The sequence below is a fragment of the Pristiophorus japonicus genome, chromosome 6 (genome assembly GCF_044704955.1).
Source record: "Pristiophorus japonicus isolate sPriJap1 chromosome 6, sPriJap1.hap1, whole genome shotgun sequence".
NCBI classification, from domain to species: domain Eukaryota; kingdom Metazoa; phylum Chordata; class Chondrichthyes; family Pristiophoridae; genus Pristiophorus; species Pristiophorus japonicus.
This window is the reverse complement of record NC_091982.1, coordinates 248,047,086-248,071,606: the sequence shown is the minus strand read 5'-3', so window position 1 is coordinate 248,071,606 and position 24,521 is coordinate 248,047,086. Positions and strand designations below refer to the sequence as shown.

Below are 24,521 nucleotides of genomic sequence, written 5' to 3'. Positions count from 1 at the left end.
TTTCTCAGCTTGGATATTGCATGGGTTAAGTGTCACGTGATAACTCCTTGGATCATCCGACCAAATGGTTTGCTTTTCTCACTTCACAAGTCGGGAGGAGTGTGATGGAATACTCTCCACATGCTCAATCAACCTGCTTGATTGGCACCCCATCCACCACCTTAAACATTCACTCCCTCCACCACTGGCGCCTGTGTGCACCATTTACAAGATGCATTGCAGCAACTTGCCAAGGCTTCTTTGGCAGCACCTCCCAAACATGTGACCTCTACCACCTAGAAGGACAAGGGCAGCAGGCACATGAGAACACCACCACCTCCACGTTCCCCTGCAAGTCGCACACCATCCTGATATGGAAATATATCGCTGTTCCTTCATCGTCGCTGGGTCAAAATCGTGGAACTCCCTCCCTAACAGCACTGTGGGAGCACCTTCACCACACGGACTGCAGCGGTTCAAGAAGACGGCTCACCGCCACCTTTTCGAGGGCAGTTAGGGCTGAGCAATAAATGCTGGCCTTGCCAGCGACATCCACATCCCAGGAACTTGCAGTTACTAGTTGCAGAGCTGTCTCTAATATGCTAGTGATGGGACTTTCCATCTTCCCTCCCCAGCCATTGCCTCCGGATGAACCAGACTGTTCGCATCCTCGGCTTCCTATTCTGACCCCTTATCCTCCATCACAAAGACTGCCTTCTTGCACCCCCGGCACATTACCCTTCAGCCTATCTCTGCCCATCTGCTGCCGAAACCCTCATCCATACCTTTCTCTTCTCCAGACTCGACTATTCCAATGCTGCCCTGGCCGGCCTCCCACCCTCCCTAAACATCTGCTGCCCCCCCAGTGCAGTCTTGCACCGTTTTGCTCACCCACCACTCCTATCCTCGCTGACCTACATTGCTTCCTGGTCCCTTCATGCTTCAAATTTAACAATCCTGTCCTTGTGTGCCCTTCACTGTCTTGTGCATCTCTCTATCTTCCTCTCGTCATACAACCCCACCCCACCCCACCCAGCACGGCTCGGGCCTCTTGTCCATGTCCCTCTCCTTTTGCCCCACTTGATGACGGTACCTTCAGCTACAGACTCTGGGACTTAGTGAAATATCACCGTGGCGGAAGAAGCAGAGCAACAGCTGATAGTAATGTAATGGTTAAAACAGGAAAGAAAGGAATGAAACTGAGGCTGTGTCCAGTGGGGTTCTGCAGGGCTCAGTGTTGGGTCCCTTGCTTTTTGCGGTATATATCAATGACTTGGACTTAAATGTTGGGGGTATGATTAAGAAGTTTGCAGCTGACATTAAGATAGGCTGCGTGGTTGATAAAGAAGAAAGCTGTGGACTGCAGGAAGATATCAATATACAGGTCAGGTGGGCAGAACAGTAGCAAATGGAATTTAATTCGGATAAGTGTGAGGTACTGCATTTGGGGAGGTCTAACTAGTCAAGGGAATACACATTTAATGGTACGACACTGAAGTGTTGAGGAACAAAGGGACCTTGGAGTACAGGTCCACAGATCCCTGAAGATTGCAGGCTAGGTAGATAAGGTGGTTAAGAAGGCATATGGAATACTTGCCTTTATTAGTCGAGACATGGAATACAGGAAGAGCAGGGAGGTTATGCTTGTACTGTATAAAACACTGGTTAGGCCACAGCTGGAGTACTGTGTGCAGTTCTGGTCACCACATTACAGGAATTATGTGATTGCACTGGAAAGGGTGCAGAGGAGATTTACAGGAATGTTGCCTGGACTGGAGAATTTTGGCTGAGGAAAGATTGGAAATGGTGGGTCTGTTTTCTTTGGAACAGAGAAGGCTTGGGGGAGACCTGATTGAGGTGTATAAAATCATGAGGGGCCTGGATAGAGTGCATAGGAAGGACCTGTTTCCCTTGTCAGAGGGAGCATAGATTTAAAGTAATGGGTGGGGGGGGGAGGTTTAGAGGAGATACGAGGGGAAATGTCTTCACCCAGAGGGTGGTGGGGGTCTGGAACTCACTGCCTGAAAGGGTGGTAGAGGCAGGAACCCTCACCACATTTTAAAAATACTTGGATGTGCACTTAAAGTGCCATAACCTCCAGTGCTACGGACCTAGAGCTGGAAAGTGGGATTAGGCTGGATAGCTCTTGGTCGCCCGGCATGATGGGCTGAAATGGCCTCCTTCCTTGCTGTAAATTTCTATGATAAACCATGTTTCTGGGTGCACGCTGATATCTAGGTGAGGATTTTGGTGGGTAGGAGCCCTGTTATACCTACATACGAAAAAGTGCACGAGGAAAAGTCACCCAGTCCATCAAGTCTGCCCCAGGCAGACATGGTGCAGCCATGTACACCAATGACCCCTTTCCAACCCACCCCCCACCCCCAATCTCCCACCCAGTCAGGGACTCTCCTCCGAGCGACAGAAGTTGAGGGGTGGGTGGGGGGGGAAGGGAGACTGAGACAGTTGCGAAAACCCTGGGATATTTGCCCCCAGCTTCGACGGATATAAACTTTACAGCTAAGTAAGTACCTTTTTGAAGTGTAGTCACAGTTGTGATATAGAAAACGTAGCAGCCAATTTGCACACAGCAAGATCCCACGAATAGCAATAAGTGCTATTGATTGGTTGAGTGATATATAGCCAGGACTTATTGATTGAGGTAATTAAGCAAAGTTCCAGGGGCTATCAGTTACCAATAAGGCCATCTAATCCTAGCCCATCTCTAAGTGGAAATGTCCTCCTTTGAAAGATTTCAAGTAATTCACTCCTGCCCAGTGCTATCTGTTCCAGTGGGCAGTGACTGTCTGGGAGTCGTCCTACCATTCCTCTCCATCTCTAATAACTTACACAGTTGCATAGAATTCATAGAACATTCCACATAAACAGGCCCAACTGGTCCGTGTCGGCATTTATGGTCCACTTGAGCCTTCTCCCAACCTACTTCATTAACCCTTTTATTCTATCCTATTCTTTTCTCCCTCTTGTGTTTATCTACCTTCCCCTTGTATGTATCCGTGCTATTTGCCTCAACCACTCCTTGTGATAGAGTAAATGCTGAGAGAGTCTAGAACTAGGGGGCATGGTCTTGGGATAAAGGATTGGCCATTTAGGACGGAGATGAGGAGAAAGTTCTTCACTCAGAGGGTTGTGAATCTTTGGAATTCTCCGCCCCAGTTGCGTTGCCCCTTTTCTTTTGCAAGAGTCGCTGGGTGTTTGGGGTTGTTGCCTGGTCTGTGGGCGTGCATGGTATTGATGTGGTGGGTTGTGTGCTTGGTTTTTCAGGTGTCATCGTGTCCACCCCGACGGGCAGCACAGCATACGCCGCGGCAGCAGGAGCCTCGATGATGCACCCAAACGTCCCGGCCATCATGATCACACCGATCTGCCCTCACTCGCTCTCGTTCCGACCCATCGTGGTACCGGCGGGAATGGAGCTGAAGGTGAGCTTGTGCAGGCTCAGCGGTTCGCCCACGTGGCGAGGGACCAAACCTCAAGTACGGCGCAGTCCGTTCAGAGGATGCTAGGTTGCTGCATTATTCAAACCTCTCGTCAACAAGATTGATCTCTGGGATAAGACCAATGTTCCCTCTACTATTTTTTTTTCTCCGTGCGGATCCCTTTAAACTTGCTGCTCGGCCGCGCATGATCGGTATCTTTCCCAGCGACAGCAGCTTGTGAGTGGCCTGCGCGGGAGCTCCCGATCGGTGCGTGGGAAATGTTGGATGAGACTGCTGTTATAAGAGGAGAGATAGAGTAGAATGGGCCGATATTCTCTGGAGTTTAGAATAATGGGAGGTGATCTCATTGAAACATTATACATTCCAGAGGGCATGACAGATGCCGAGAGGCTGTTTCCCCTGGCTGGAGATACTAGAACTAGGGGGCATAGTCTCACAATAAGGGGTCGACCATTTCGGACTGAAATGCAGAGGAATTTCTTCACTGAGGGTTGTGAATCTTTGCAATTCTCTGCCCCAGATGGCTGTGGATGCTGAGTCTTTGAGTATATTCAAGGCTGAGATTGATAAATATTTGGACGCTAAGGAAATCGATTGTGTGGGAAAGTAGAATTGAGTTTGAAGATCAGCCGTGATTTTATCGAATGGCGGAGCAGGCTACAGGGGCTGAATGGCCAACTCCTGCTCCTAATTCTTACGTTCTTGACAAGTTGTAGTTTTTAAAATATATTATCTTTATCTTTAGCTTCTCTGATAGGTCAGTGGGTAAATGCACCATGTGAAAAGAAACTTGCATTTCTATAACGCCTTTCATGACCTCATGAAGACCCAAAATGTTTTTTAGTCAATGAAGTACATTTTTAAGTGTAGTCACTTTGTGATGTAGGAAACGCAGCAGCCAATTTGTGCACAGCAAGCTCCCACAAACAGCAGTGTGATAATGACGAGATAATCTGTTTTAGTGACGGTTGAGGGCTAAATATTGACTAGGAACATGGGAGAACTCCACTGCTCTTCTTTGAATAGTATCATAGACAATGTCCCTTTAAATAGCGCTCTGCGGCGCTCAGATCAGCGGCTTTTAAATAGGAAAAACCACACGTGGTTTTTTTTTTTTTGAATGGATTGCATACCCCCCAAAAAATTAAAGGGAACCTTGGTTGTGGATTTTTTACATCCATCTGAGAGCAGACTATTGCCTCCGTTTAAAGTCTCTCTGAAAGGTGATGCCTCCGACAGTGTGACACTCCCTCAGTACTACACTGGACCATCAGCCTGGATTATGTGCTCCAGTCTGTAGATGTACTGAACTGTGGAGAACCATGGTACACTCTGGTTTGACCTCTGCTGAGCTTGTTGGTTTGGCAGGAGTGGTAGCTTGGCGCCACTGTTGGTCTCTCTGGCTTTGGTCAAGGAAGGGTTAATAAGCCATGCTTCAGTCCTGATTAGAACCCAGTAACTCCGTGCTGGAAAGTGCACGTGTGGGTGTCACATGAGGAGAGAGGCGACTTGGTTGTGCCCATACCCCACGGTTGAATAGCCCGCGACGCTCTCTATAGATACATACAATGACCGGCTGCTTAGGCGAGGTCTCGGAGTACCGCTGCTGCCTTCGGAGACTCGCTCCAGCGTGTGGCCGTGGAGAGTAGGGGATGAAATTGGAGAGAGAAATCCAGTAACGCTGCCTCGTCCTCGAGTATCTGTTCCTGTTGAGCAGAGCTCAAGTTACCTGCAGTACGCCATTCAGTTAGGCTCGGTGAAGAACCTTGTGTTTCAAAACATGTTAACTGCAGGGTCCCAGAAAGTGCAAATGAACTTGTGTCTGGACTTGCTGAACGAGAGTCTAAGCTTACAAGCTGCACCTGTGTTTGTTTGTTTTCTGAAGATAATGTTGTCGCCCGATACCAGGAACGCAGCGTGGGTCTCCTTTGACGGCAGGAGGAGACAGGAAATTCAACACAATGACAGGCAAGTATAGCACTGTAGCTGCCTCTATCCTCTCCTTGCAAGAACTTTCTTTTATGCTGATAGTTTCTAGATGTGGCACAAGGGCAAAGTCACTGGGGCGGGGTGGTTTAACATCGATGCTCCAAAAGGCATTCGATAACGTGCCACATAAAAGGTTACTACACAAGAGCTCACGGGGTTGGGGGTAATATATTGGGGAGGATAGAGGATTGGCTAATTGACAGAAAACAGAGTCTGGATAAATGGGTCATTTTCAGGTTGGGAAACAGTAACTAGTGGGATGCCACAGGGATCAGTGCTGGGGCCTCAACTATTTACAATCTATTAATGACTTGGATGAAGGGACTGAGTGTAATGTAGCCAAATTTACTTAAAGATAAGTGGGAAAGCAAATTGTGAGGAGGACAGAGTCTGCAAAGGGATATAGATCAGTTAAGTGAATTGGTAAAGATTTGGCAGGTGGAGTATAATGTGGGAAAAGTGAGGTTATTCACTTTGGTATGAAGAATAGAAAAGCAAAATATTATTTAAATGGAGAGAGACTACAGAATGCAGCTGTACAGAGGGATCTGGGTGTCCTTGTACATGAAACACAAAGTTAGTATGCAGGTACAGCAAGTGATTAGGAAGGCAAATGGATTGTTGGCCTTTATTGCAAGGGGGAAGAGTATAAAAGTAGGGAAGTTTTGCTACAACTGTATAGGGTGTTGGTGAGACCACACCTAGAGTACTGCGTAGTTTTGGTCTCCTTATTGGAGGCAGTTCAGAGAAGATTCACTAGGTTGATTCCTGGGATGAAGGGGTTGTCTAATGAGGAAAGGTTGAGACTGTACTCATTGGAGATTAGAAGAATGAGAGGTGATTTTATTAAAACTTCTAAGATTCTGAGGGAGCTTGACAGGGTAGATGCTGAGAGGATGTTTCCCTACGTGGGGGAATCTAGAACTAGGGGGCATAGTTTAAGAATAAGGGCCAGCCCATTTAAGACGGAGATGAGGAGGAATTTCTTCTCGTGAATCTGTGGAATTCTCTGCCCCAGAGAGCTGTGGAGGCTGGGTCATTGAATATAATTAAGGTGGAGATGGACAGATTTTTGAGTGATAAGGGAGTAAAGGGTTATGGGGAGTTGGCAGGGAAGTGGAGCTGAGTCCAGGATCAAATCGGCCATGATATTGAATGGTGGAGCAGGCTCGAGGGGCCACATGGTTTACTGCTGCTCCTAGTTCTTATGTTTTTATGTTCTCCATGGTATAGCTGTTTACTGGCATTACACAATGGGCAAATTGAGTTTCTGTTCTATTTTAGGAACAATATTTTTGTCTAGTATCTTTTTTATGTTCTTTAAACAAAAAGGAAGACATTGGTTTGGATTTTACAGTCTTGCATGACACATTCGCCGTCATTTCGCCTTTGAAACTGACTGCAACTTGAAGATTTGGCGCATGCGCAGCCTAACACGGAAATCCTGAAGTTGGGGTGTCTCATTCACTGCTCCGACATTGGCTGCGCTGTGCCCTGCCCTCTCTACACACAGATCGCGAGACACTTCGGCGCTAGCGGCAGATTCCGGGCCATCGATCGCTGATTATTGGTCGTGATTTAGAGACCAGCAGACTTGCCTCAAAGTAGCTTCGACTGGGCAAAGCTGACACTGATCTGACTTTTCATTCTTGGGATGTGGATGTTGCTGGCAAGGCCGGCATTTATTGGCCATCCCTAAATGCTAGCCAATTTCACAGGGCAGTCAAGAGTCAATCACATATCTGAGAGTCTGGCGTCAAACCAGGTAAGGATGGCAGATATCCTTCCCTGAAGGACATTCGTGAACCAGGTGGGTTTTTACAACAATCCGATAGTTAAATGGTCATTATTTCTGATATTGGCCTTTTATTCCAGATTTTATTTAATTCATTGAATTTATATTCCCCAGCTGCTGTGGTGGGATTGAACTCCTGTCTCTGGATCATTAGTCCACGCCTCTAGGATTACGTCCAGTAACATAACCATTATGCTGCCGTTCCCTGCTTAAATGTTTCATTGCTCAACTGCCACTGCTCATTTGTGAAGGAATGTTTTATTATTGTGTCAAACGCTTTATATAAATGTGAGGTGCTGGCCTCCGAAGAAATATTGCGATTCTAGAAGTGGCACATAGCTCCTGGATAATGTGAAACTGGATGAACTGACAATAATGTCTGGGTACCTGAGGAGAAACTCCCTCTCTTGCACATTAATTCAGCTATGCCAGCACACAACGGAGTGCAGTGCCTTCAGTATGACTGGGCTTGTCTGCTAGTTTAGCTGTTTTTGGTAGGTTCACCAGTGGCGGAGTTTGTAAATTCACTGCCCAGTGAGTATCGCTAACCAGGAGGTCCCAGGTTCAATCCCCCAGCCTCCTTCACTAGTCTCTGAGATGCTTGAGCCACACGTAGGATATGAGACTGCTTAACCCCACAGTGTGTGTTTTTTCACTGTCTTGCTGGCTTTTTCTTAAGGTGGAAAGGCAGCAGAATTTTCAGAAATCATTTTGGCTGCAGAAAGACTTGCATTTCTGTAGCGCTTTGCACGATATCCAGATGTCCTTCCAGCCAATCAAGTATTTTTTGAAGTGTCGTCACTGTTGTAATGTAGAAAACACGGCAGCCAATTTGCTCACAGCAAGCTCCCACAAACAACAATATGATGATGACCAGATCATGTTTTAGTGATGTTGGTTGGGGGAATAAATATTGGCCGAGGACGCCGGGGAGAACTCCCTGTTCCCTCCCCCTCCCAGCTCCTATTCGACATAGTGCCATGGGGTCTTTTACGCCCACCTGAGAGGATAGGCGGTGCCTCAGTTTAACGTCCCATCTGAAAGTCGGCATTTCTTACAGTGCAGCATTCCTTCAATATGCCTGGATTTTTTGCTCAAGTCTCTGGAGTGGGAATTGAACACACAACCTTCTGATTCAGGCGAGAATGCCAGCAACTGAACCACGAGCAAAATTGCTTTGCAAGAAGCACTTGAGTTTTTCAGTGTGAAACCTGTTGAGTGGCTCTACACAGTGTTGACCTTGTGTTGAGGGCCACCGTTCCACCCAGTGTACTGTTGAAGAATCACACTCTGGCTACTTTAACTCACTGCATCAGAGTGTTGGGTCTTGGTCTGTGCCTGTTGTTCACCACATGGTGAGCTGATTTAAATCCCGAAGTGGAGCCCAGGCACTTCCCTACCGGCACAGAAGGAAAACTATAGACCAGTAGTGCATGCTATGTGAAAGCTGAGATAGCACTGCCATCGAGAATCACAGAACGGTTACAGCACAGAATGCGGCCATTCGGCCCATCGAGCCCATGCTGGCTCTCTGCAAGAGCACCTCAGCTAGTCCCACTTCCCCACCCTTTCCCTGTAGCACTGTAATTTTTTTTCCTTCAGGTACTTATCCAATTCCCTTTTAGAAAGCCACGATTGACTCTGCCTCCACCATCCTCAGGCAGTAGTGTGTTCCAGATCCTAACCACTCGCTGTTTGGCAGAAGAACCAAAGCTTTTTTTTTTAATCACCTTAAATCTGTGACCTCCAGTTCTTGACCCTTCTGCCAATGAGAACAGTTTCTCTCTACTCTGTCTAGACCTACTAGACCTCTATCAGATCTCCTCTCAACCTTCTCTGCTCTAAGGAGAACAACCCCAGCTTCTCCAATCTATCCATGTCTCTCATCCCTGGAACCATTCTTGTAAATCTTTTCTGCACCTTCTTGAAGGCCTTCACATCCTTCCTAAAGTGCGGTGCCCAGAATTGGACACAATACTTCAATTGAGGCCGAACCAGTGTTTTATACAGGTTCATAATAACTTCCTTGTTTTTGTACTCTGCCTCTATTTATGAAGCCCAGAATCCCATATGCCTTTTTAACTGCTTTCTCAACCTGCCCTGCCACCTTCAACGGTTTGTGCACATATACCCCTGGGTCTCACTGTTCGTGCACCTGCTTTAGAATTGTACCATTTAGTTTATATTGTCGTCTTTCTTCCAACCAAAATGTATCACTTCGCACTTTCTTGTGTTAAATTTCATCTGCCACGTGTCTACCCATTCCAACAGCCTGTCTATGTCCTCTTGAAGTCTATCACTATCCTCCTCACTGTTCACTATATTTCCAAGTTTTGTGTCATCTGCAAATTTTGAAATTCTGCCCTGTACACCCACATCCAAGTCATTAATATATATTAAGAAAAGCAGTTGTCCTTGTATCGACCCCTGGGGAAACACCACTGTATAACTTCCTCCAGTCCAAAAAAACAACCGTTCACCGCTGCTCTCTGTTTCCTGTCACTTACCTAATTTTATATCCATGCTGCCACTGTCCCTTTTATTCCATGGGCTTCAACTTTGCTGGCAAGCCTATTATGTGGCACTTTAGCAAACGTCATTTGGAAATCCATGTACACCACGTCAACCGCATTGCCCTCATCAACCCTCTCTGTTACCTCATCAAAAAAACTCAATCAAGTGAGTTAAACGCAATTTGCCTTTAACAAATCTGGGCTGGCTTTCCTTAATTAATCCACACTTGTCTAAGTGACTGTTAATTTTGTTCTGGATTATCGTTTCTAACAGCTTCCCCACTGCCGAGGTTAAACTGACTGGCCTGTCGTTGCTGGGTTTATCCTTGCAGCCTTTTTTGAATAAGGAACAAAACGCCACAGTTCAGCTTGGTCAACATCCCATAACTGAGCAGGGTGTGAGGGCCCAGAAGCATGTCTGTGGCCCCAGGGCAGAGGGGAAATGGGCTGCAGGTGGCCCCCAGGCAACAAGAAAGAAAACTTGTATTTCTGTTATGGCATCAACCAATGGATTGTTGTTGAAGTGTAGTCACTCTTGTGTTAGAGAATGTAGCAGCCAATTAGTGTGCAGCAAGGTGTCACAAGCAGGAAATAAATCTGATTTTGGTTGAGGAAGGTGTGTTGGCCAGGATGACGACTTGAATTTATATAGCACCTTTTATAAAGTATAAAAATGTCCCAAGGTGCTGCACAGGAGTGATTATCAGACAAAATTTGACACCGAGCCACAGAGATACTGTACTAGGGAAGATGAACAAAAGCTTTTTTTAAAAAAAAATTGTTCTGGGATGTGGGCTACCTTCACTGAGCTTGCTGTGCCTGCCATTTTGGATGCTGATGAGCATTCATTTCAAGAGCAGAGCCCACAGCCTTGGTCAGGTTTAACAATGTTAAATAACAGAAAATGCTGGAAAACACTCAGCATCTGTGGAACCAGTTAACATTTCAGGCCTTCCATCAGAACTGGAAGAAGTTAGAGCTTTAACAGTTTTTAAGCAAGTGCAGAGCCAGAGAAAAGTGATTAAATAACAAAAGGGATGATGATGGTGCGAGGCAAAAGCGGCTGGTAATGGGACAAGTGAAGAAACAAACGATGGGTCTAAGGAGGTGTAAGTGGCAACATCAACTGCTCCTCCTGTCCAAGAAAATGGGAGTGGTGGTTGTGATCTAAACTTGTTGAACTCCGTGTTGAAGCCGAAAGGCTATAAAGTGCCTGATGGAAAGATGAGGTGCTGTTCCTCGAGCTTGCGTTGAAACAGGGCTGAGGTAGGAGTGGGATAACGTTTTGCTTTTTTTCTTAGCATAACCATAACTACGTCGTGCTACCCGGTGCCATCGATCTGCTGCCACGACCTGGTGTATGACTGGTTCGAGAGCCTGGCCGAGTGCCTGCACTGGAACGTCCGCAAGAAGCAGTCCCGCTTTGAGGAGATCACGGATTCTTCAGACACAGAGTGTTAATCTACAAGGGGCGCATCCCTTTCCCCAATGCCTCCTGCACATAGAAGAATGATATAACCTTTTGTACTAAGCTTAATGGAGTATCTATCCTGTTCAAATTGTTAACCGTCAGGCAGTATTCTGTATCCGATTGCAGTTTAGACTTGCATTCCATCGGATATAACTATTCCGTTTCCCTCCCCCACCCCGCCCAATTCTTCATACCATAATCATCCGGGGGGATTCATAAAGCTGGGGAAGAGTAATGAAGATGCACCAACTCTCTTCCCAATGGACTTGAATTCAAATGTTACTATTTTTATTTTTTCTTCAGGTGCCTTTATTAAGTAATAGTTAATCAAATTTGTACAGTGGAATGTGTCCTTGGGGCAATTGCCCAGCTGCAGATGTGCTGTAAAATGGAAGAGTTTTTGCTCTGAAGGGTTGTTGAGTCAAATGCCTGGTGTGGCATTGACCAGCTTTAAGCCCTGCTGTGTGCTGTGGGGATGCTAATATGGGCGGGCCTCAGCCGCCCTGGGCCAGAGAGGAGCAAAATGAGCCGGTGGCCCCATCCTGACCGTTAGTTACAGACCCTCATGGGAAGTGCATGTTTTGAAGACTGAATCAAGCTGTGCGGCCCACTCCTGGCAGAGGGCTTCCTGACTCCCTCTCTTCTTCTTCTCCTCCTTCCTCCCTGCCCCGCCCCCCCCCAGAACTGGACCTCGGTCACAGTTGGTGCCAAGAGGGTGGGAGAAAGATGACAATGGGGGAAAAAAAAGCATCTCTCCAAGTTTTAGTTGGTGCCTCAAGTGAATACTGATAACCTGCAGTGTCTATCTGCTGCAAAAACAGACTTTGTGCTCAGAAAATAGAAAATACTTGAATTGTACTTTATCACATTGCCAAAATGTCTCGAGCGCTTCACACAATGAAATTCTTTTGCAGCGGAGTAACTGTCGTATTAAAAAGTTGTGAAAATACACTGCAGCATCTTTAGCTCGCACTTCATCGTATGTTCTTTTTGTTGGCCTAGCGATGTTGCATTTAGGGAGGAGGAATCCTTGCCTGGTGACTCTGATTGATTGGTACAACAGAGTAATTTTAGAAGTGTTACTATTTTCAAACTTGCAAAAAAAATAAATGAAAGCCAGGTGAATTTGTGCGGCCTGTCATTTTGCAGTGAGCTCTCGGGGCAGTGTCTTGAAGTGTTGGTGGGACGGGATGGCTTTAGGCTGCAATATTATATTTCTTTTGGTCATGCAGTGGATCAGGATCCTGTTACCTTGTGGTATACAAGTATCTGAGGGCCTGTGCATGAATAGAATTTGGGCCAGTTTAGTTTGTTTAGAATGCGTGTGTCTACAACTCAACTACACAAACGATTGCTCTCGGTTCCAGTTCCTCAATGAATGCTATTCTGGTGCGGCAGGGGGTGGTCTGAGGGCAGAGGCAGAGTTCTCTGTGACTGCAGAGAGCTTTACCTGAGCTGGAGTGCTGAAAGTTCAACATTGGCATCCCTCAATTTGATGAGGTCATACTAACTTAAGTGACTTCCAGCTTATGTTTGTTTGACACAGCAATAGTATTTAAATTTAATCAAAGAAAACCAAAAGATAAAACACTATATATTTTCTTGGTGGATAAAGGGGAAGATGTTGAACTTAATGCAGACTTATTGTGACCATAGCCACAGAACATGTTACATTTCCAGTTAAAGTATCCAGCTCATTACACAAACTTACCACAAACTTTTTTCAGTAAAGCATTTTAAACTTGAACCATTCTCTGCCGTTTACTTTTAGATTAAAATTGAGCGTGCGTGGAATTGGAGGTAACTTTGTTGGGAGGGGAGACAGTGGAGATGAAAGGTTTGTTCTCTGGTGGGTTGGGACAAGTGGTGTTCTCTAGGGATCTGTATGGGGGCCTTGGGTTTTCACCATGTAGATTAGTGACTTGGATGAAGGGATAGTGTTGAATATTCAAGTTTGCAGATAATACTAAGCCACAGTATGGTGTGCTTCAGGGGTACAGTGCAGATTCAACAGAATGGTACCAAGTTTATTTATGCAGACATGTTGAGAGATCCAATCATGTACCTAGAGAGAAACTGGAAATACAGAACAAGAGGCCTTGAATCTTAAAAACTGAGCCAAGCATTTCAGAAGTACTTTGTCACACTGGCGATTGATAGAGGAACTATCAAATCGCTTTGCAGGGCAACTAATGCAGGCCTTGCCTGTGATGCCCACAGCCAGGGACTAAATTCAATTATGACATTTTAAGTTACTTGAACCTCTCAACTGTTACATTGCTGTAGGATATGAAGAATAGATATTCTGTTTATTTCAAGCTTAATGTTCCCGGGCTTCAAAAGACCATGAGTCAGGGAAACTATTCATCAAAGGCAGAGAGCTTTCTGGGCACCACACTTTGGGATGTCAAGATCTTGGAGAGGGTGCAGCAGAAATTTACCAGCATGTTCCTGCGACAGAGAAGGTTATGGGGAGATGTAAGAGGTGTTCACAATGATGAGTTTTGAGAAAAGGAGAAACTTTTCAGTGGTGAATGGGTAATAACCAGGAGATGAGAAATTGTTTCATGCATGTTATGATCTAGACTGCACTGCTGGAAAGGGTGGTGAAAGCAGATTCAATCGTAACTTTCAAAAGGGAATTGGATAACTACTTATGGGAACGAGCAGGGGACTTTCAAAGAGTTCAAATGGCCACCTGTGCTGCACGATTCCAATTATGCTCACATTTCTGAAGTATCCCAACCCAGTAATTGTGAATTACTGGTTAGTAAATAAGGGGGGGAAAATAAATCCAATTCCCAGTGAGTAGCATTCTGACCTTTGAGTCAGAAGGTTCAAGTCCACTCCAGAGACTTGAGCACAAAAATCTAGGCTGACACTCCTCCCAGTGCTGCACTGTCGGATGAGACATTGAAACGAGGCCTTGTCTACAAAAGATTACATGGCCACTGTTATGAAGAGCTGGGGAGTTCTTCCCCAGTGTCCTCGGGCCAATATTTATCCCTTAATTATCACTAAAAACAGATTACCTGGTCATTATTACATGGCTGTTGGTGGGATCTTGCTGCGCACAAATACACTGCTGTGGTTCCTATATTACAACAGTGACTACACTTCAAAAAGTATTTCGTTGGGACATCCAGTGGCTTTGAAAGGTGCTTATAGAAATGCAAGTTCTTCCACTATTACCACCAATGGTCATTTCCAGGCTTTAGATTCCTCAACCCAATAATGGGACAGGTTGTGCCATTAGACTGCAGCCTGAGGGGTCGGGGTGAATATAGAATGTATGGTAGACAGCTCAACACGTATAACGGATGGTCAAATACTCCACAGGGCAGTGTTCTGGGGCTGAGGAAATGATCTGTGGAAGAGGGTTGAATAAAGGAGGTTGTGTGATGAGAGATTATGGGCAGATATTCTTCCTCCTGATCACAAAGGGGCACAAGTTGTTCACAATTTTTCCACAGTAAATGCATGGAAAATCCTAAGCTGTTTGTCCCCCGGTTTTGTGATAAGGGCCTCGAGGCTGTCAAGCTCCTATAGCCTGACACTGAAAAAGAAAGTTTACCACCCACTCTGTTGCTTTACTTCATAACACTTTGAGAGTTGAAGAATTCCATTGGATCTTACAGCACAAGAGGCAGATATTCGACCCAGCGTGCCTGTATCGGCTCTTTGAAAGAGCTGGCCAATTAGTCCCATTTTTCCTTTTCAAGTATCCAATTCCCTTTTGAAAGTTACTATTGCAGCACATTCCAGAGCATAATCGTTGCGTAAATCTTTTCCACCTCATTTTCCCCCCTGGTTCGTTTGCCAATTATCTTTAAAAATTCTGATTAAAGTTCCAAAGTAGAGCTCCAACATCCCTGAGGACACTGAATGAGCTAGGCAGAGTTCAGCACAATCCTTGATCTGTGAAAGGGACAGCTTTGGTCATTTCTCGCTCAATACCAATAACTTGCATTCATACAGTGCCCTTTTAACACTCGCAGGAGTGTTATAAAACAAAATTTTACACAGCCATATAAGGAGATACGAGGACAGGTGACCAAAAGCTTGGTTGAAGAGGTAGGTTTTGAGGAGCGCCTTAAAGTAGTAAAGAGGTTTAGGCAGGGAATTCCAGAGCTTGGGGCCTTGGCTGCTGAAGGCACAGCCACCAATGGAGCGATCAGAATTGGAGGAGCAGATATCTCAGGAGGTTTGTGGGGCTGGAGGAGATTACAAAGATAGGGAGGACGAGACCATGGAGGGATCTGAAAACGAGGATGAGATTTTGAAAAGGTGAGAAATGTTGCCACTTTACCATATTTGTACGAGAATTAGACTGGAAAGGAAAATACACAGGCAGACAGATGTTTCTTTTTATTGCCTTAAAAGGATACATTTACTTCCTCAATTAGCTAAACAGTTATTGTTTAAATAATGTTCCAGTAATCATAAAGACAAGTCTTTAAATTATATATCAATCCAAATATGGACATAACTGGGTTTGAACAAGAGCAAGGAGCAAGCATTTCCCCCTGCTCTCTCTCTCCGCTGCAATATACACGACATAGCACTGGCCTGTAGCTACACTAGACGATGTACGAATACTCAAATACCATTTGAGAGCAGGTCGAGATACTCACTACCAGAAAAACCACTGGCACGCTGGCAAATCTTTCTCCAAGAAAGACACATGATAACAGAAAAAAAAATGCTTCATCATCTCATTAGGAAAAGCATATGAATATAGAAAATTCCTACACTACCAAGTATTTCTTTTCTGTGCTATAGTTTAATTATCAATTAAACAGTTAACTACAAAGATGTGTGGTCCACGCTCCGGGCACTGTCAGCTCAGTTACTGCACGATGAGCCGATGATGGAAACCAATAAAGTTCCACATTTAACGCGATACATCAGCCACCAATAATGCGCCAGAGGTCTGGTGGAAGGTTTGAAACTGACTGAATACCATCCAAATTAAACAGGGTTGTCATTTCTAATAGGCGGGTGTAATGTGTGTTTGAGCTGAGGGGGGGGGGGGGGAGAGAAAAGGACTTAGTAGCCCGTGAGATGCTACATTCTGCACGAGTGAGTGTGAACTTGGTATTTTATTGTGAAAGTAGGACTCATTTTACAATATACTGTAACGCAGTCAAAGCTCTCAAACTTCTGGAAAGCTTTCCTTTTGCCCGCATGACGATACACCTCAACTGCCCCAGTCTTTGCAAACCATTATGGATTGCATTGCCTCTGTGAGGAAAGTTTACACCTCTCTAGTTAGTGATGATCTTGTACACTCACAATTACATGCAATGGGATAGACAGTCACTTCTGCATGACTCAGAAGGAATGCTTTCCACAGCCAAGTAAGCTTGGAAGGTGAATGTGCGCATCTCAATCTTTATTTCTTGTTCACTCCACTGCTCTCTCAGTCAAGGGCCGAGAGTAATGATGGGGCATTAAAAGGAAAAATGCTTCAACTGTGTAATCCTAAACTTTGAAGGGGCAGGGGCTTTATAGCTGCAGTCTGAACAAGCCACCTTCCTACCTTCTGTGTATGCCCCAGCATAAATGATGGCACCTAATTATAAGCTCATAGCTAGGTTCTCCCTCTGTTAAACACTGTATTGTCATACGCTTAACCAATTCCCTCCATTACCTATCATAACACAAAACACATATCTGCACTTGTTGCTGTATGATTATAAATCACATTTACCTCAAAGGTTGATGGAAGTGATGGACAAGTGAATTTTAATTGCTATACAAAGGGTTAAGTGTCGGTGTTTGATGCAGAAATGAGACCGCTTCAAGGGTCTGTCTTCAGATTCCAGCAGCTCATGAAACAGCTGTATCCTCTTACACAGATCGGGTCATCCAGTATTGCTTCTGTTTTCTTAGCCACCAATCCACTTCAAAAGGTCTAGAAGAAGCTACCACTTTCCCTTTGCCGCATTGGGCAGGGTTGCCACTGACTGCGATCACTGGTCAAACCCGCAGTGAAAATGACCGACTTTTCACAAACCATCCACATCTACACGCTTTCCAAACCGCAAAGGACTGCTTCTGGCGATGAAGATGCAAGTCGCTTGAACGCAGCCAGACTATCTTTTTGCACCATCTACTGATTCACACACAAGCTTTGGGCTCCGAGCATACGTTATCTGCACTGAAGCCCATGAGCCTCGGGTCACAGGAGTTTGGGGTGCCTGAAACACTGATATCGACCTCCTTAAACCATGCCAAACAGAGCACTGATTCAAGATCTTGTCTCTCAATACTTTGCGCCGAGTAAGAAGATACACAGACATGATTTTTCAGACATAATCCTTTAGGGCCATTAGGTTCGTCTAGTTGATTGGGCTTTGCGTTGGTAATTTGAAACATGATGCACACTGGTGCGGAACAGAACTCGTCATGGCCTTTGAAATGTGCTAATACTAACGAGCTTTTCTAGGTTACCTCTAACTCACTCCTCCGCCGAAATATCGTGGCTTATGATCATTCTGACTGGGGCGGGGTAATTTTAAAATGCTATGATTATCATGCAGCTTTAACATTTCACAATATCTCATCGTGGCATCCACAGTGGACCGGGAACATGTCTCCATCCCAATGTGGAACTGTTCTCAACATCAGCTACTCGTGCTCAGTTGCTGGAGATGGAGCAGTCCCCGTTCTACGACTTACTGTGCAACGGCTGTGTCTCGTCCTCTTCCTCCTCCTCCTCTTCCTCATCCTCCTCCTCCTCGTCCGTGGGCTGTTCCAGTTCCTCTTTAGTGATCATTTCAAAGTCATTCCCGTTCCCGCTACTGTGCTGGGAACCACCATCGTCGTCCCTCCGGTCGCTGTCTGTGTCTGACTGCCGCTCCCCGGCCGAGTTACCCGCCTCCACCGTCTCTGCTCCCGCCGCCGTTGCCGCCACCTCTCCCTCCTTCCCCTTGTCGCCGTCGGGCTGCGGTCGTTTCTGGGGCTCCGTCTCCTCGCCCGCTTTCTTGGAGTCGGATTTGGGCCCCTTGTACTCGTGCGTGTACAGGGGCCTGAAGGAGTCAATGAAGCCAACGTCCGCCGTCAGGTTCGGCAGGAACCAGAAATGGTGTCGACCACCGGTGAGGAGCCAGATTAAGAGAAAGAGGATGCACCGAGCTGAGGAGAAAGACGCAAAGAACAGAATCAAATAGGCACCAGCGTTAAGCAACAGATAAAAATGAAAGTCAAAAGGTACAGTGCTTTTCCATACCCGATGCATCTTGTCAAGACAATTTAAAATGTAAAAAGAAAAAGACATCTTATGCTGTTTTGTCTATTGGACAAGCGATTTTGTGTCTTCTATACATTATGAGTGGTTTTTGATAAGAGTACATAAGGAGAGACTGTTTCCACTGGTAGGAGGGTCGGAAACCAGAGGACACAGATTTAAGGTAATCGGCAAAAGAACCAGAGGGGAGATAAGGAGACTTTTTTCACACACCAAGTTGCTGTGATCTGGAAGCGGTGGGAGCAGATTCAATAGTAACTTTCAAAAGGGAATTGGATAAATACTTGAATGGGAAAACATTGCAGGGCTGTGGGGAAAGAGCGAGTGAGAGTGAGACTAACTAGATCGTGCTTTCAAAGAGCCGGCACAGGCACGATGGGCCGAATGGCCTCCTCCTGTGCTGTGTGATTGTACTATTTTAGGAGTACTCAAGGTACGATCTGGCCAGAGCACTGCACAATTTGATCGGGATATCCTACTGTGTGGACATCAATGATAACTCACAGATCAACTGTCCAGATCCTCCTCACAGCACCACAAATTCAACTAACTCACCAGCTGCAAATTATTTTTTATAAAAAAAGGTATGTGAATAAGAGGAGGCTGAGGGCAGATTTAGCTGAGGTGTATATAATTAAGAGGGGCCTATATCGAATGGATAGGAAGGACCTATTTTCCTTGGCAGAGAGGTCAATAACCAGGGGCATAGATTTAAAATAATTGGTAGGAGGATTGGAGGGGAGCTGAGGAGAACTTTTTTCACCCAGAGGGTGGTGGGGGTCTGGAACTCACTGCCTGAAAGGGTGGGAGAGGCAGAAACCCTCACCACATTTAAAAAGTACTTAGATGTGCATCTGAAGTTCCGTAAACTACAGGGCTACGGACCGAGAGCTGGAAAGTGGGATTCGGCTGGATAGCTCTTTTTTGGGCGGCGCGGACACAATGGGCCAAATGGCCTCCTTCTGTGCCGTAAATGTCTTGATTCTATGATTACCAGCTACATCTCTACATGGCATTTCGAATCCTGATTCTGGGCCTCATTTAAACAGATTAAGGCACGATGCTACAATGACAAAGTGAAACCTGGATTTCATAGAATTTACAGCTTAGACACAGACCATTTGGCCCAACTGGTCAGTGCTAGTGTTTTTATGCTCCACACGAGTCTTCTCCCACCTTAATCAATCTCACCCTCTGAACTGCGATTGAAGGGGCTAAAGATGAGTGCAGTGTGAATGTGGCCCTCTGGAATTTTATCTTTATGGGAGCTACACATCCAGATAGTGCTGACTTTACTTAGAGCCAAACAGTTCTGCAAAATGCAAACATCTAAGCATCTTTAGTGTGAAGTGGATGTCGGGGCAGAGCTCGTGAATGTAAATAGCCTTGGGGACCTCATGCACAACGCAGTCATTTCATTTTCCCCCGAAACCCTGTTTCAAATCCTGTTCTCGCCCCAACTGAAATGAATTGGGGTAGTATCTTCAAAATCCAGTTTCCAATGTCTTTTCAACACAAAACCCACACTGGAATTAAATGCTACTTAACAACAAAGACAGCCATCCGTTGTTAAACCCGTCAGCAATAACTGGAGGCCTTGGGGGCCCCATCGCAGTATATTTGAAAGGAGTGTCTCACCGATTGCACAGCTTTTTAAAAAGGCTGCGTGTAATGACACCACAAGTGCCAGTCAGAATGGAGATTCCAGCGGCAGGACGGTAGCATAGTGGTTATGTTACTGAACTGGTAATCCAGAGGCCTGGAATATGATCCAAAGACATGAGTTCAAATCCCACCATAGCAGCTGGGGAATTTAAAATCAGTTAATTAAATACATTTGGAATGAAAGGCTCGTATCAGTAATGGTGACCATGAAACTACTGGATTGTTGCAAAAACCCACCCGGGTCACTAATGTCCTTTAGGAAAGGAAATCTGCCGCCCTTACCCAGTCTGGCCGATATGTGACTCCAGACCCACAGCAATGTGGTTGACTCTTAACTGCCCTCTGAAATGGCCTAGTGAGCCGCTCAAGGTCAATTAGGGATGGGCAATAAATGCTGGCCTTGTTTGCAACGCCCACATCCCATGGTGAGCGGTCAGCATGGGACCTTGCGATTGGTGCGAGTCCCTCAGCATCTCACTAAAACTTTTGAAGTGGCCCTCCAGTCCAAATAATTGCTCATGCCTGCTCAGGAAGCTCGACACCATCTGGGACAAAGCAGCCTGCTTGATCGGCACCCCATCCACCACCTTCAACATTCATTCCCTCCACCACTGGCGCATCGTGGCTGCAGTGTGTACCGTCTACAAGATACACTGCAGCAACTCGCCAAGGCTTCTTCGGCAGCACCTCCCAAACCAACGACCTCTGCCGCCGAGAAGGACAAGGACAGCAAGCGCATGGGACCACCGTCACCTGCACGTTCCACTCCAAGTCACACACCATCCTGACTTGGAAATATATCGGCCGTTCCTTCATCGTCGCTGGGTCAACATCCTGGAACTCCCTCCCTAACAGCACCGTGGGAAATATCTTCATCTAATGGATTGTAGCAGCTGAAGGAGGCGGTTCACCACCACCTTTTCAAGGGCAATTAGGGAATGGGCAATAAATGCCAGCGATGCCCACATCCCACGAACGAACAAAAAAATGTTTACACTGCATGTATACATGTTACACTTGACCTGGGCATGTTTGATGCTGTCACAGGTTGCCTGGAATGGGGAACTATCCAATCTATAATTTTTAAATGCTGTGCCTGGATGTGGATACAAAATCACCAATTTGTTTTTCTTAATATGAAATGGAATTAACTTTGACATTTCTTCGATTTGCTTAATGTCTGTTTTCCTTCGGATTGAGTGCAATTGACTCATCCTCAACCTTTCAAATGAATCAGCAGCTATTTTCAGATACAAATGATTCGAACAGAAAGATCGTTACTCACCTACGGCGAGGAGTAGGATGCTGGCAACAAAACAGCCTGCTGCAACACTGAGATAGTAAACACCGACTCGCATCTCTGCCGGCCACAGGGGGAAGAGCGTAGCAGCAATCACCGCAATTACTGCTCAATAATCAAACACACAAAAGGTTAGAATCCGTGCCTGCTGCTGAAATAAAGATAGATGGAGAGCGGGGTGGGGAAGGGAGGGGAGAGCGAGGGGGATGTTGAGGAAGGGAAGGAGAAGGCGGGGAGAGCGGGGTGGGGAAGGCGGGGAGAGGGGGAAGGAGAAGGCGGGGAGAGGGGGAAGGAGAAGGCGGGGAGAGGGGGAAGGAGAAGGCGGGGAGAGGGGGAAGGAGAAGGCGGGGAGAGGGGGAAGGAGAAGGCGGGGAGAGGGGGAAGGAGAAGGCGGGGAGAGGGGGAAGGAGAAGGCGGGGAGAGGGGGAAGGAGAAGGCGGGGAGAGGGGGAAGGAGAAGGCGGGGAGAGGGGGAAGGAGAAGGCGGGGAGAGGGGGAAGGAGAAGGCGGGGAGAGGGGGAAGGAGAAGGCGGGGAGAGGGGGAAGGAGAAGGCGGGGAGAGGGGGAAGGAGAAGGCGGGGAGAGGGGGAAGGAGAAGGCGGGGAGAGGGGGAAGGAGAAGGCGGGGAGAGGGGGAAGGAGAAGGCGGGGAGAGGGGGAAGGAGAAGGCGGGGAGAGGGGGAAGGAGAAGGCGGGGAGAGGGGGAAGGAGAAGGCGGGGAGAGGGGGAAGGAGAAGGCGGGGAGAGGGGGAAGGAGAAGGCGGGGAGAGGGGGAAGGAGAAGGCGGGGAGAGGGGGAAGGAGAAGGCGGGGAGAGGGGGAAGGAGAAGGCGGGGAGAGGGGGAAGGAAAAGGCGGGGGGAAGTAAGGGGGAGGCAGCGTTAGGGGGAGGGGAGGCGTGGCGTTAGGGGGAGGGGAGCGGTGGCGGGGGGGAGGGTGAGGCGGCGGGGGGGGAAGGAGAGGCGGCGGGGGGGAAGGAGAGGCGGCGGCGGGGGGGGAAGGAGAGGCGGCGGGGGGGAAGGAGAGGCGGCGGGGGGGGGAAGGAGAGGCGGCGGGGGGGGGAAGGAGAGGCGGCGGGGGGGGGGAAGGAGAGGCGGCGGGGGGGGGAAGGAGAGGCGGCGGGGGGGGAAGGAGAGGCGGCGGGGGGGGAAGGAGAGGCGGCGGGGGGGGAAGGAGAGGCGGCGGGGGGGGAAGGAGAGGCGGCGGGGGGGGAAGGAGAGGCGGCGGGGGGGAAGGAGAGGCGGCGGGGGGGAAGGAGAGGCGGCGGGGGGGAAGGAGAGGCGGCGGGGGGGAAGGAGAGGCGGCGGGGGGGAAGGAGAGGCGGCGGGGGGGGAAGGAGAGGCGGCGGGGGGGGAAGGAGAGGCGGCGGGGGAAGGAGAGGCGGCGGGGGGGGGGGGAGGAGAGGCGGCGGGGGGGGGGGGGAGGAGAGGCGGCGGGGGGGGGGAGGAGAGGCGGCGGCGGGGGGGAAGGAGAGGCGGCGGGGGGGAAGGAGAGGCGGCGGGGGGGGAAGGAGAGGCGGCGGGGGGGGAAGGAGAGGCGGCGGGGGGGGAAGGAGAGGCGGCGGGGGGGGAAGGAGAGGCGGCGGGGGGGGAAGGAGAGGCGGCGGGGGGGAAGGAGAGGCGGCGGGGGGGGAAGGAGAGGCGGCGGGGGGGAAGGAGAGGCGGCGGGGGGGAAGGAGAGGCGGCGGGGGGGAAGGAGAGGCGGCGGGGGGGAAGGAGAGGCGGCGGGGGGGAAGGAGAGGCGGCGGGGGGGAAGGAGAGGCGGCGGGGGGGAAGGAGAGGCGGCGGGGGGGAAGGAGAGGCGGCGGGGGGGAAGGAGAGGCGGCGGGGGGGAAGGAGAGGCGGCGGGGGGGAAGGAGAGGCGGCGGGGGGGAAGGAGAGGCGGCGGGGGGGAAGGAGAGGCGGCGGGGGGGGGGGGGGGGAGGAGAGGCGGCGGGGGGGGGGGGGGAGGAGAGGCGGCGGGGGGGGGGAAGGAGATGTGGCGGGGGGGGGGGGAGGAGAGGCGGCGGGGGGGGGGGGGAAGGAGAGGCGGCGGGCGGGGGGGGGGGGGAGGGGAGCCAGCGGGGGGGGGGGGAGGTAGCTGGGGGGGGAGGGGAGGCAGTGTTAGGGGGAGGGGAGTGGTGGCAGTGGGGGGGGGGGGGGGGGGGGGAGAAAGCGGGTGGGGGGGGGGGGGGGAAGGGGAGGCAGCGGTGGGGGGGGGGGAGGAGAGGCAGCGGGGGGGGGGGGGAAGGAGAGGCGGCGGGGGGGGGGGCGGGAAGGAGAGGCGGCGGGGGGGGGGGGGGGGGGGGAAGGAGAGGCGGCGGGCGGGGGGGGGAGGGGAGCGGAGCCAGCGGGGGGGGGGGGGGGGAAGGTAGCTGGGGGGGAGGGGAGGCAGTGTTAGGGGGAGGGGAGTGGTGGCAGCGGGGGGGGGGGGTGGGAGAAGGGGAGGCAGCGGGTGGGGGGGGGGGGGGGAAGGGGATGCAGCGGGGGGGGGGGGGGGGGGAGGGGATGCAGCGGGGGGGGGGGGGAGGGGATGCAGCGGGGGGGGGGGGGAAGGGGAGGCAGCGGTGGGGGGGGGGGAGGAGAGGCAGCGGGGGGGGGGGGAGGAGAGGCAGCGGGGGGGGGGGGGGGGGGAGAAGAGAGGCAGCGGGGGGGGGGGGGAGAAGAGAGAAGGAGAGGCAGCGGGGTGGGGGGGGGGGGGGGAGAAGGAGAGGCAGCGGGGGGGGGGCGGGGGGAGAGGGGAGACAGCGGGTGGGGGGGGGGAAGGGGAGGCAGCGGGGGGAGGGGGGGAGGAGAGGCAGCGGGGGGAGGGGGGGGAAGGAGAGGCAGCGGGGGGGGGGGAAAGCAGCTGGGTGGGGGGAGGGGGGGAGGCAGCGGGGGGGGGGGAAGGTAGCTGGGTGGGGGGAGGGGGGGAGGCAGCGGGGGGGGGGAAGGTAGCTGGGGGGGAGGGGAGGCAGTGTTAGGGGGAGGGGAGTGGTGGCAGTGGGGGGGGGGGGAGGCAGCGGGGGGGGGGGAGAAGGGGAGGCAGCGGGTGGGGGGTGGAAGGGGAGGCAGCGGGGAGCGGAGACAGCGGGGCGGGGGGGGAAGGGGAGGCAACGGGTGGGGGGGGGAAGGGGAGGCAG

General features: G+C 49.6%; 2 protein-coding genes and 1 long non-coding RNA gene across 3 annotated transcripts in view; 1 reads left to right on the top strand and 2 right to left on the bottom strand.

Moving 5' to 3' along the window:
* The window catches only part of LOC139266031 (uncharacterized), a 50,658-nt gene extending 45,576 nt beyond the window's left edge, over positions 1-5,082 (bottom strand). Inside the window, exon 1 of the long non-coding RNA XR_011593674.1 lies at positions 5,008-5,082. This is a non-coding gene — a long non-coding RNA (uncharacterized lncRNA). The remainder of the gene's footprint in view (positions 1-5,007) is intronic.
* Positions 1-12,955, top strand: part of nadkb (NAD kinase b) — a 68,059-nt gene extending 55,104 nt beyond the window's left edge. Inside the window, exons 10-12 of the mRNA XM_070883807.1 lie at positions 3,265-3,422; positions 5,326-5,408; positions 11,039-12,955. Of these exons, the coding sequence (XP_070739908.1) occupies positions 3,265-3,422; positions 5,326-5,408; positions 11,039-11,198 (401 nt within the window). The 3' untranslated portion in view covers positions 11,199-12,955. The remainder of the gene's footprint in view (positions 1-3,264; positions 3,423-5,325; positions 5,409-11,038) is intronic.
* Positions 12,956-15,561: 2,606 nt separating this feature from the next.
* The window catches only part of sec62 (SEC62 homolog, preprotein translocation factor), a 48,713-nt gene continuing 39,753 nt past the window's right edge, over positions 15,562-24,521 (bottom strand). The window contains exons 7-8 of the mRNA XM_070883808.1: positions 21,411-21,530; positions 15,562-18,348 (exon numbers count right to left, since the gene is read on the bottom strand). Of these exons, the coding sequence (XP_070739909.1) occupies positions 17,882-18,348; positions 21,411-21,530 (587 nt within the window). The 3' untranslated portion in view covers positions 15,562-17,881. The remainder of the gene's footprint in view (positions 18,349-21,410; positions 21,531-24,521) is intronic.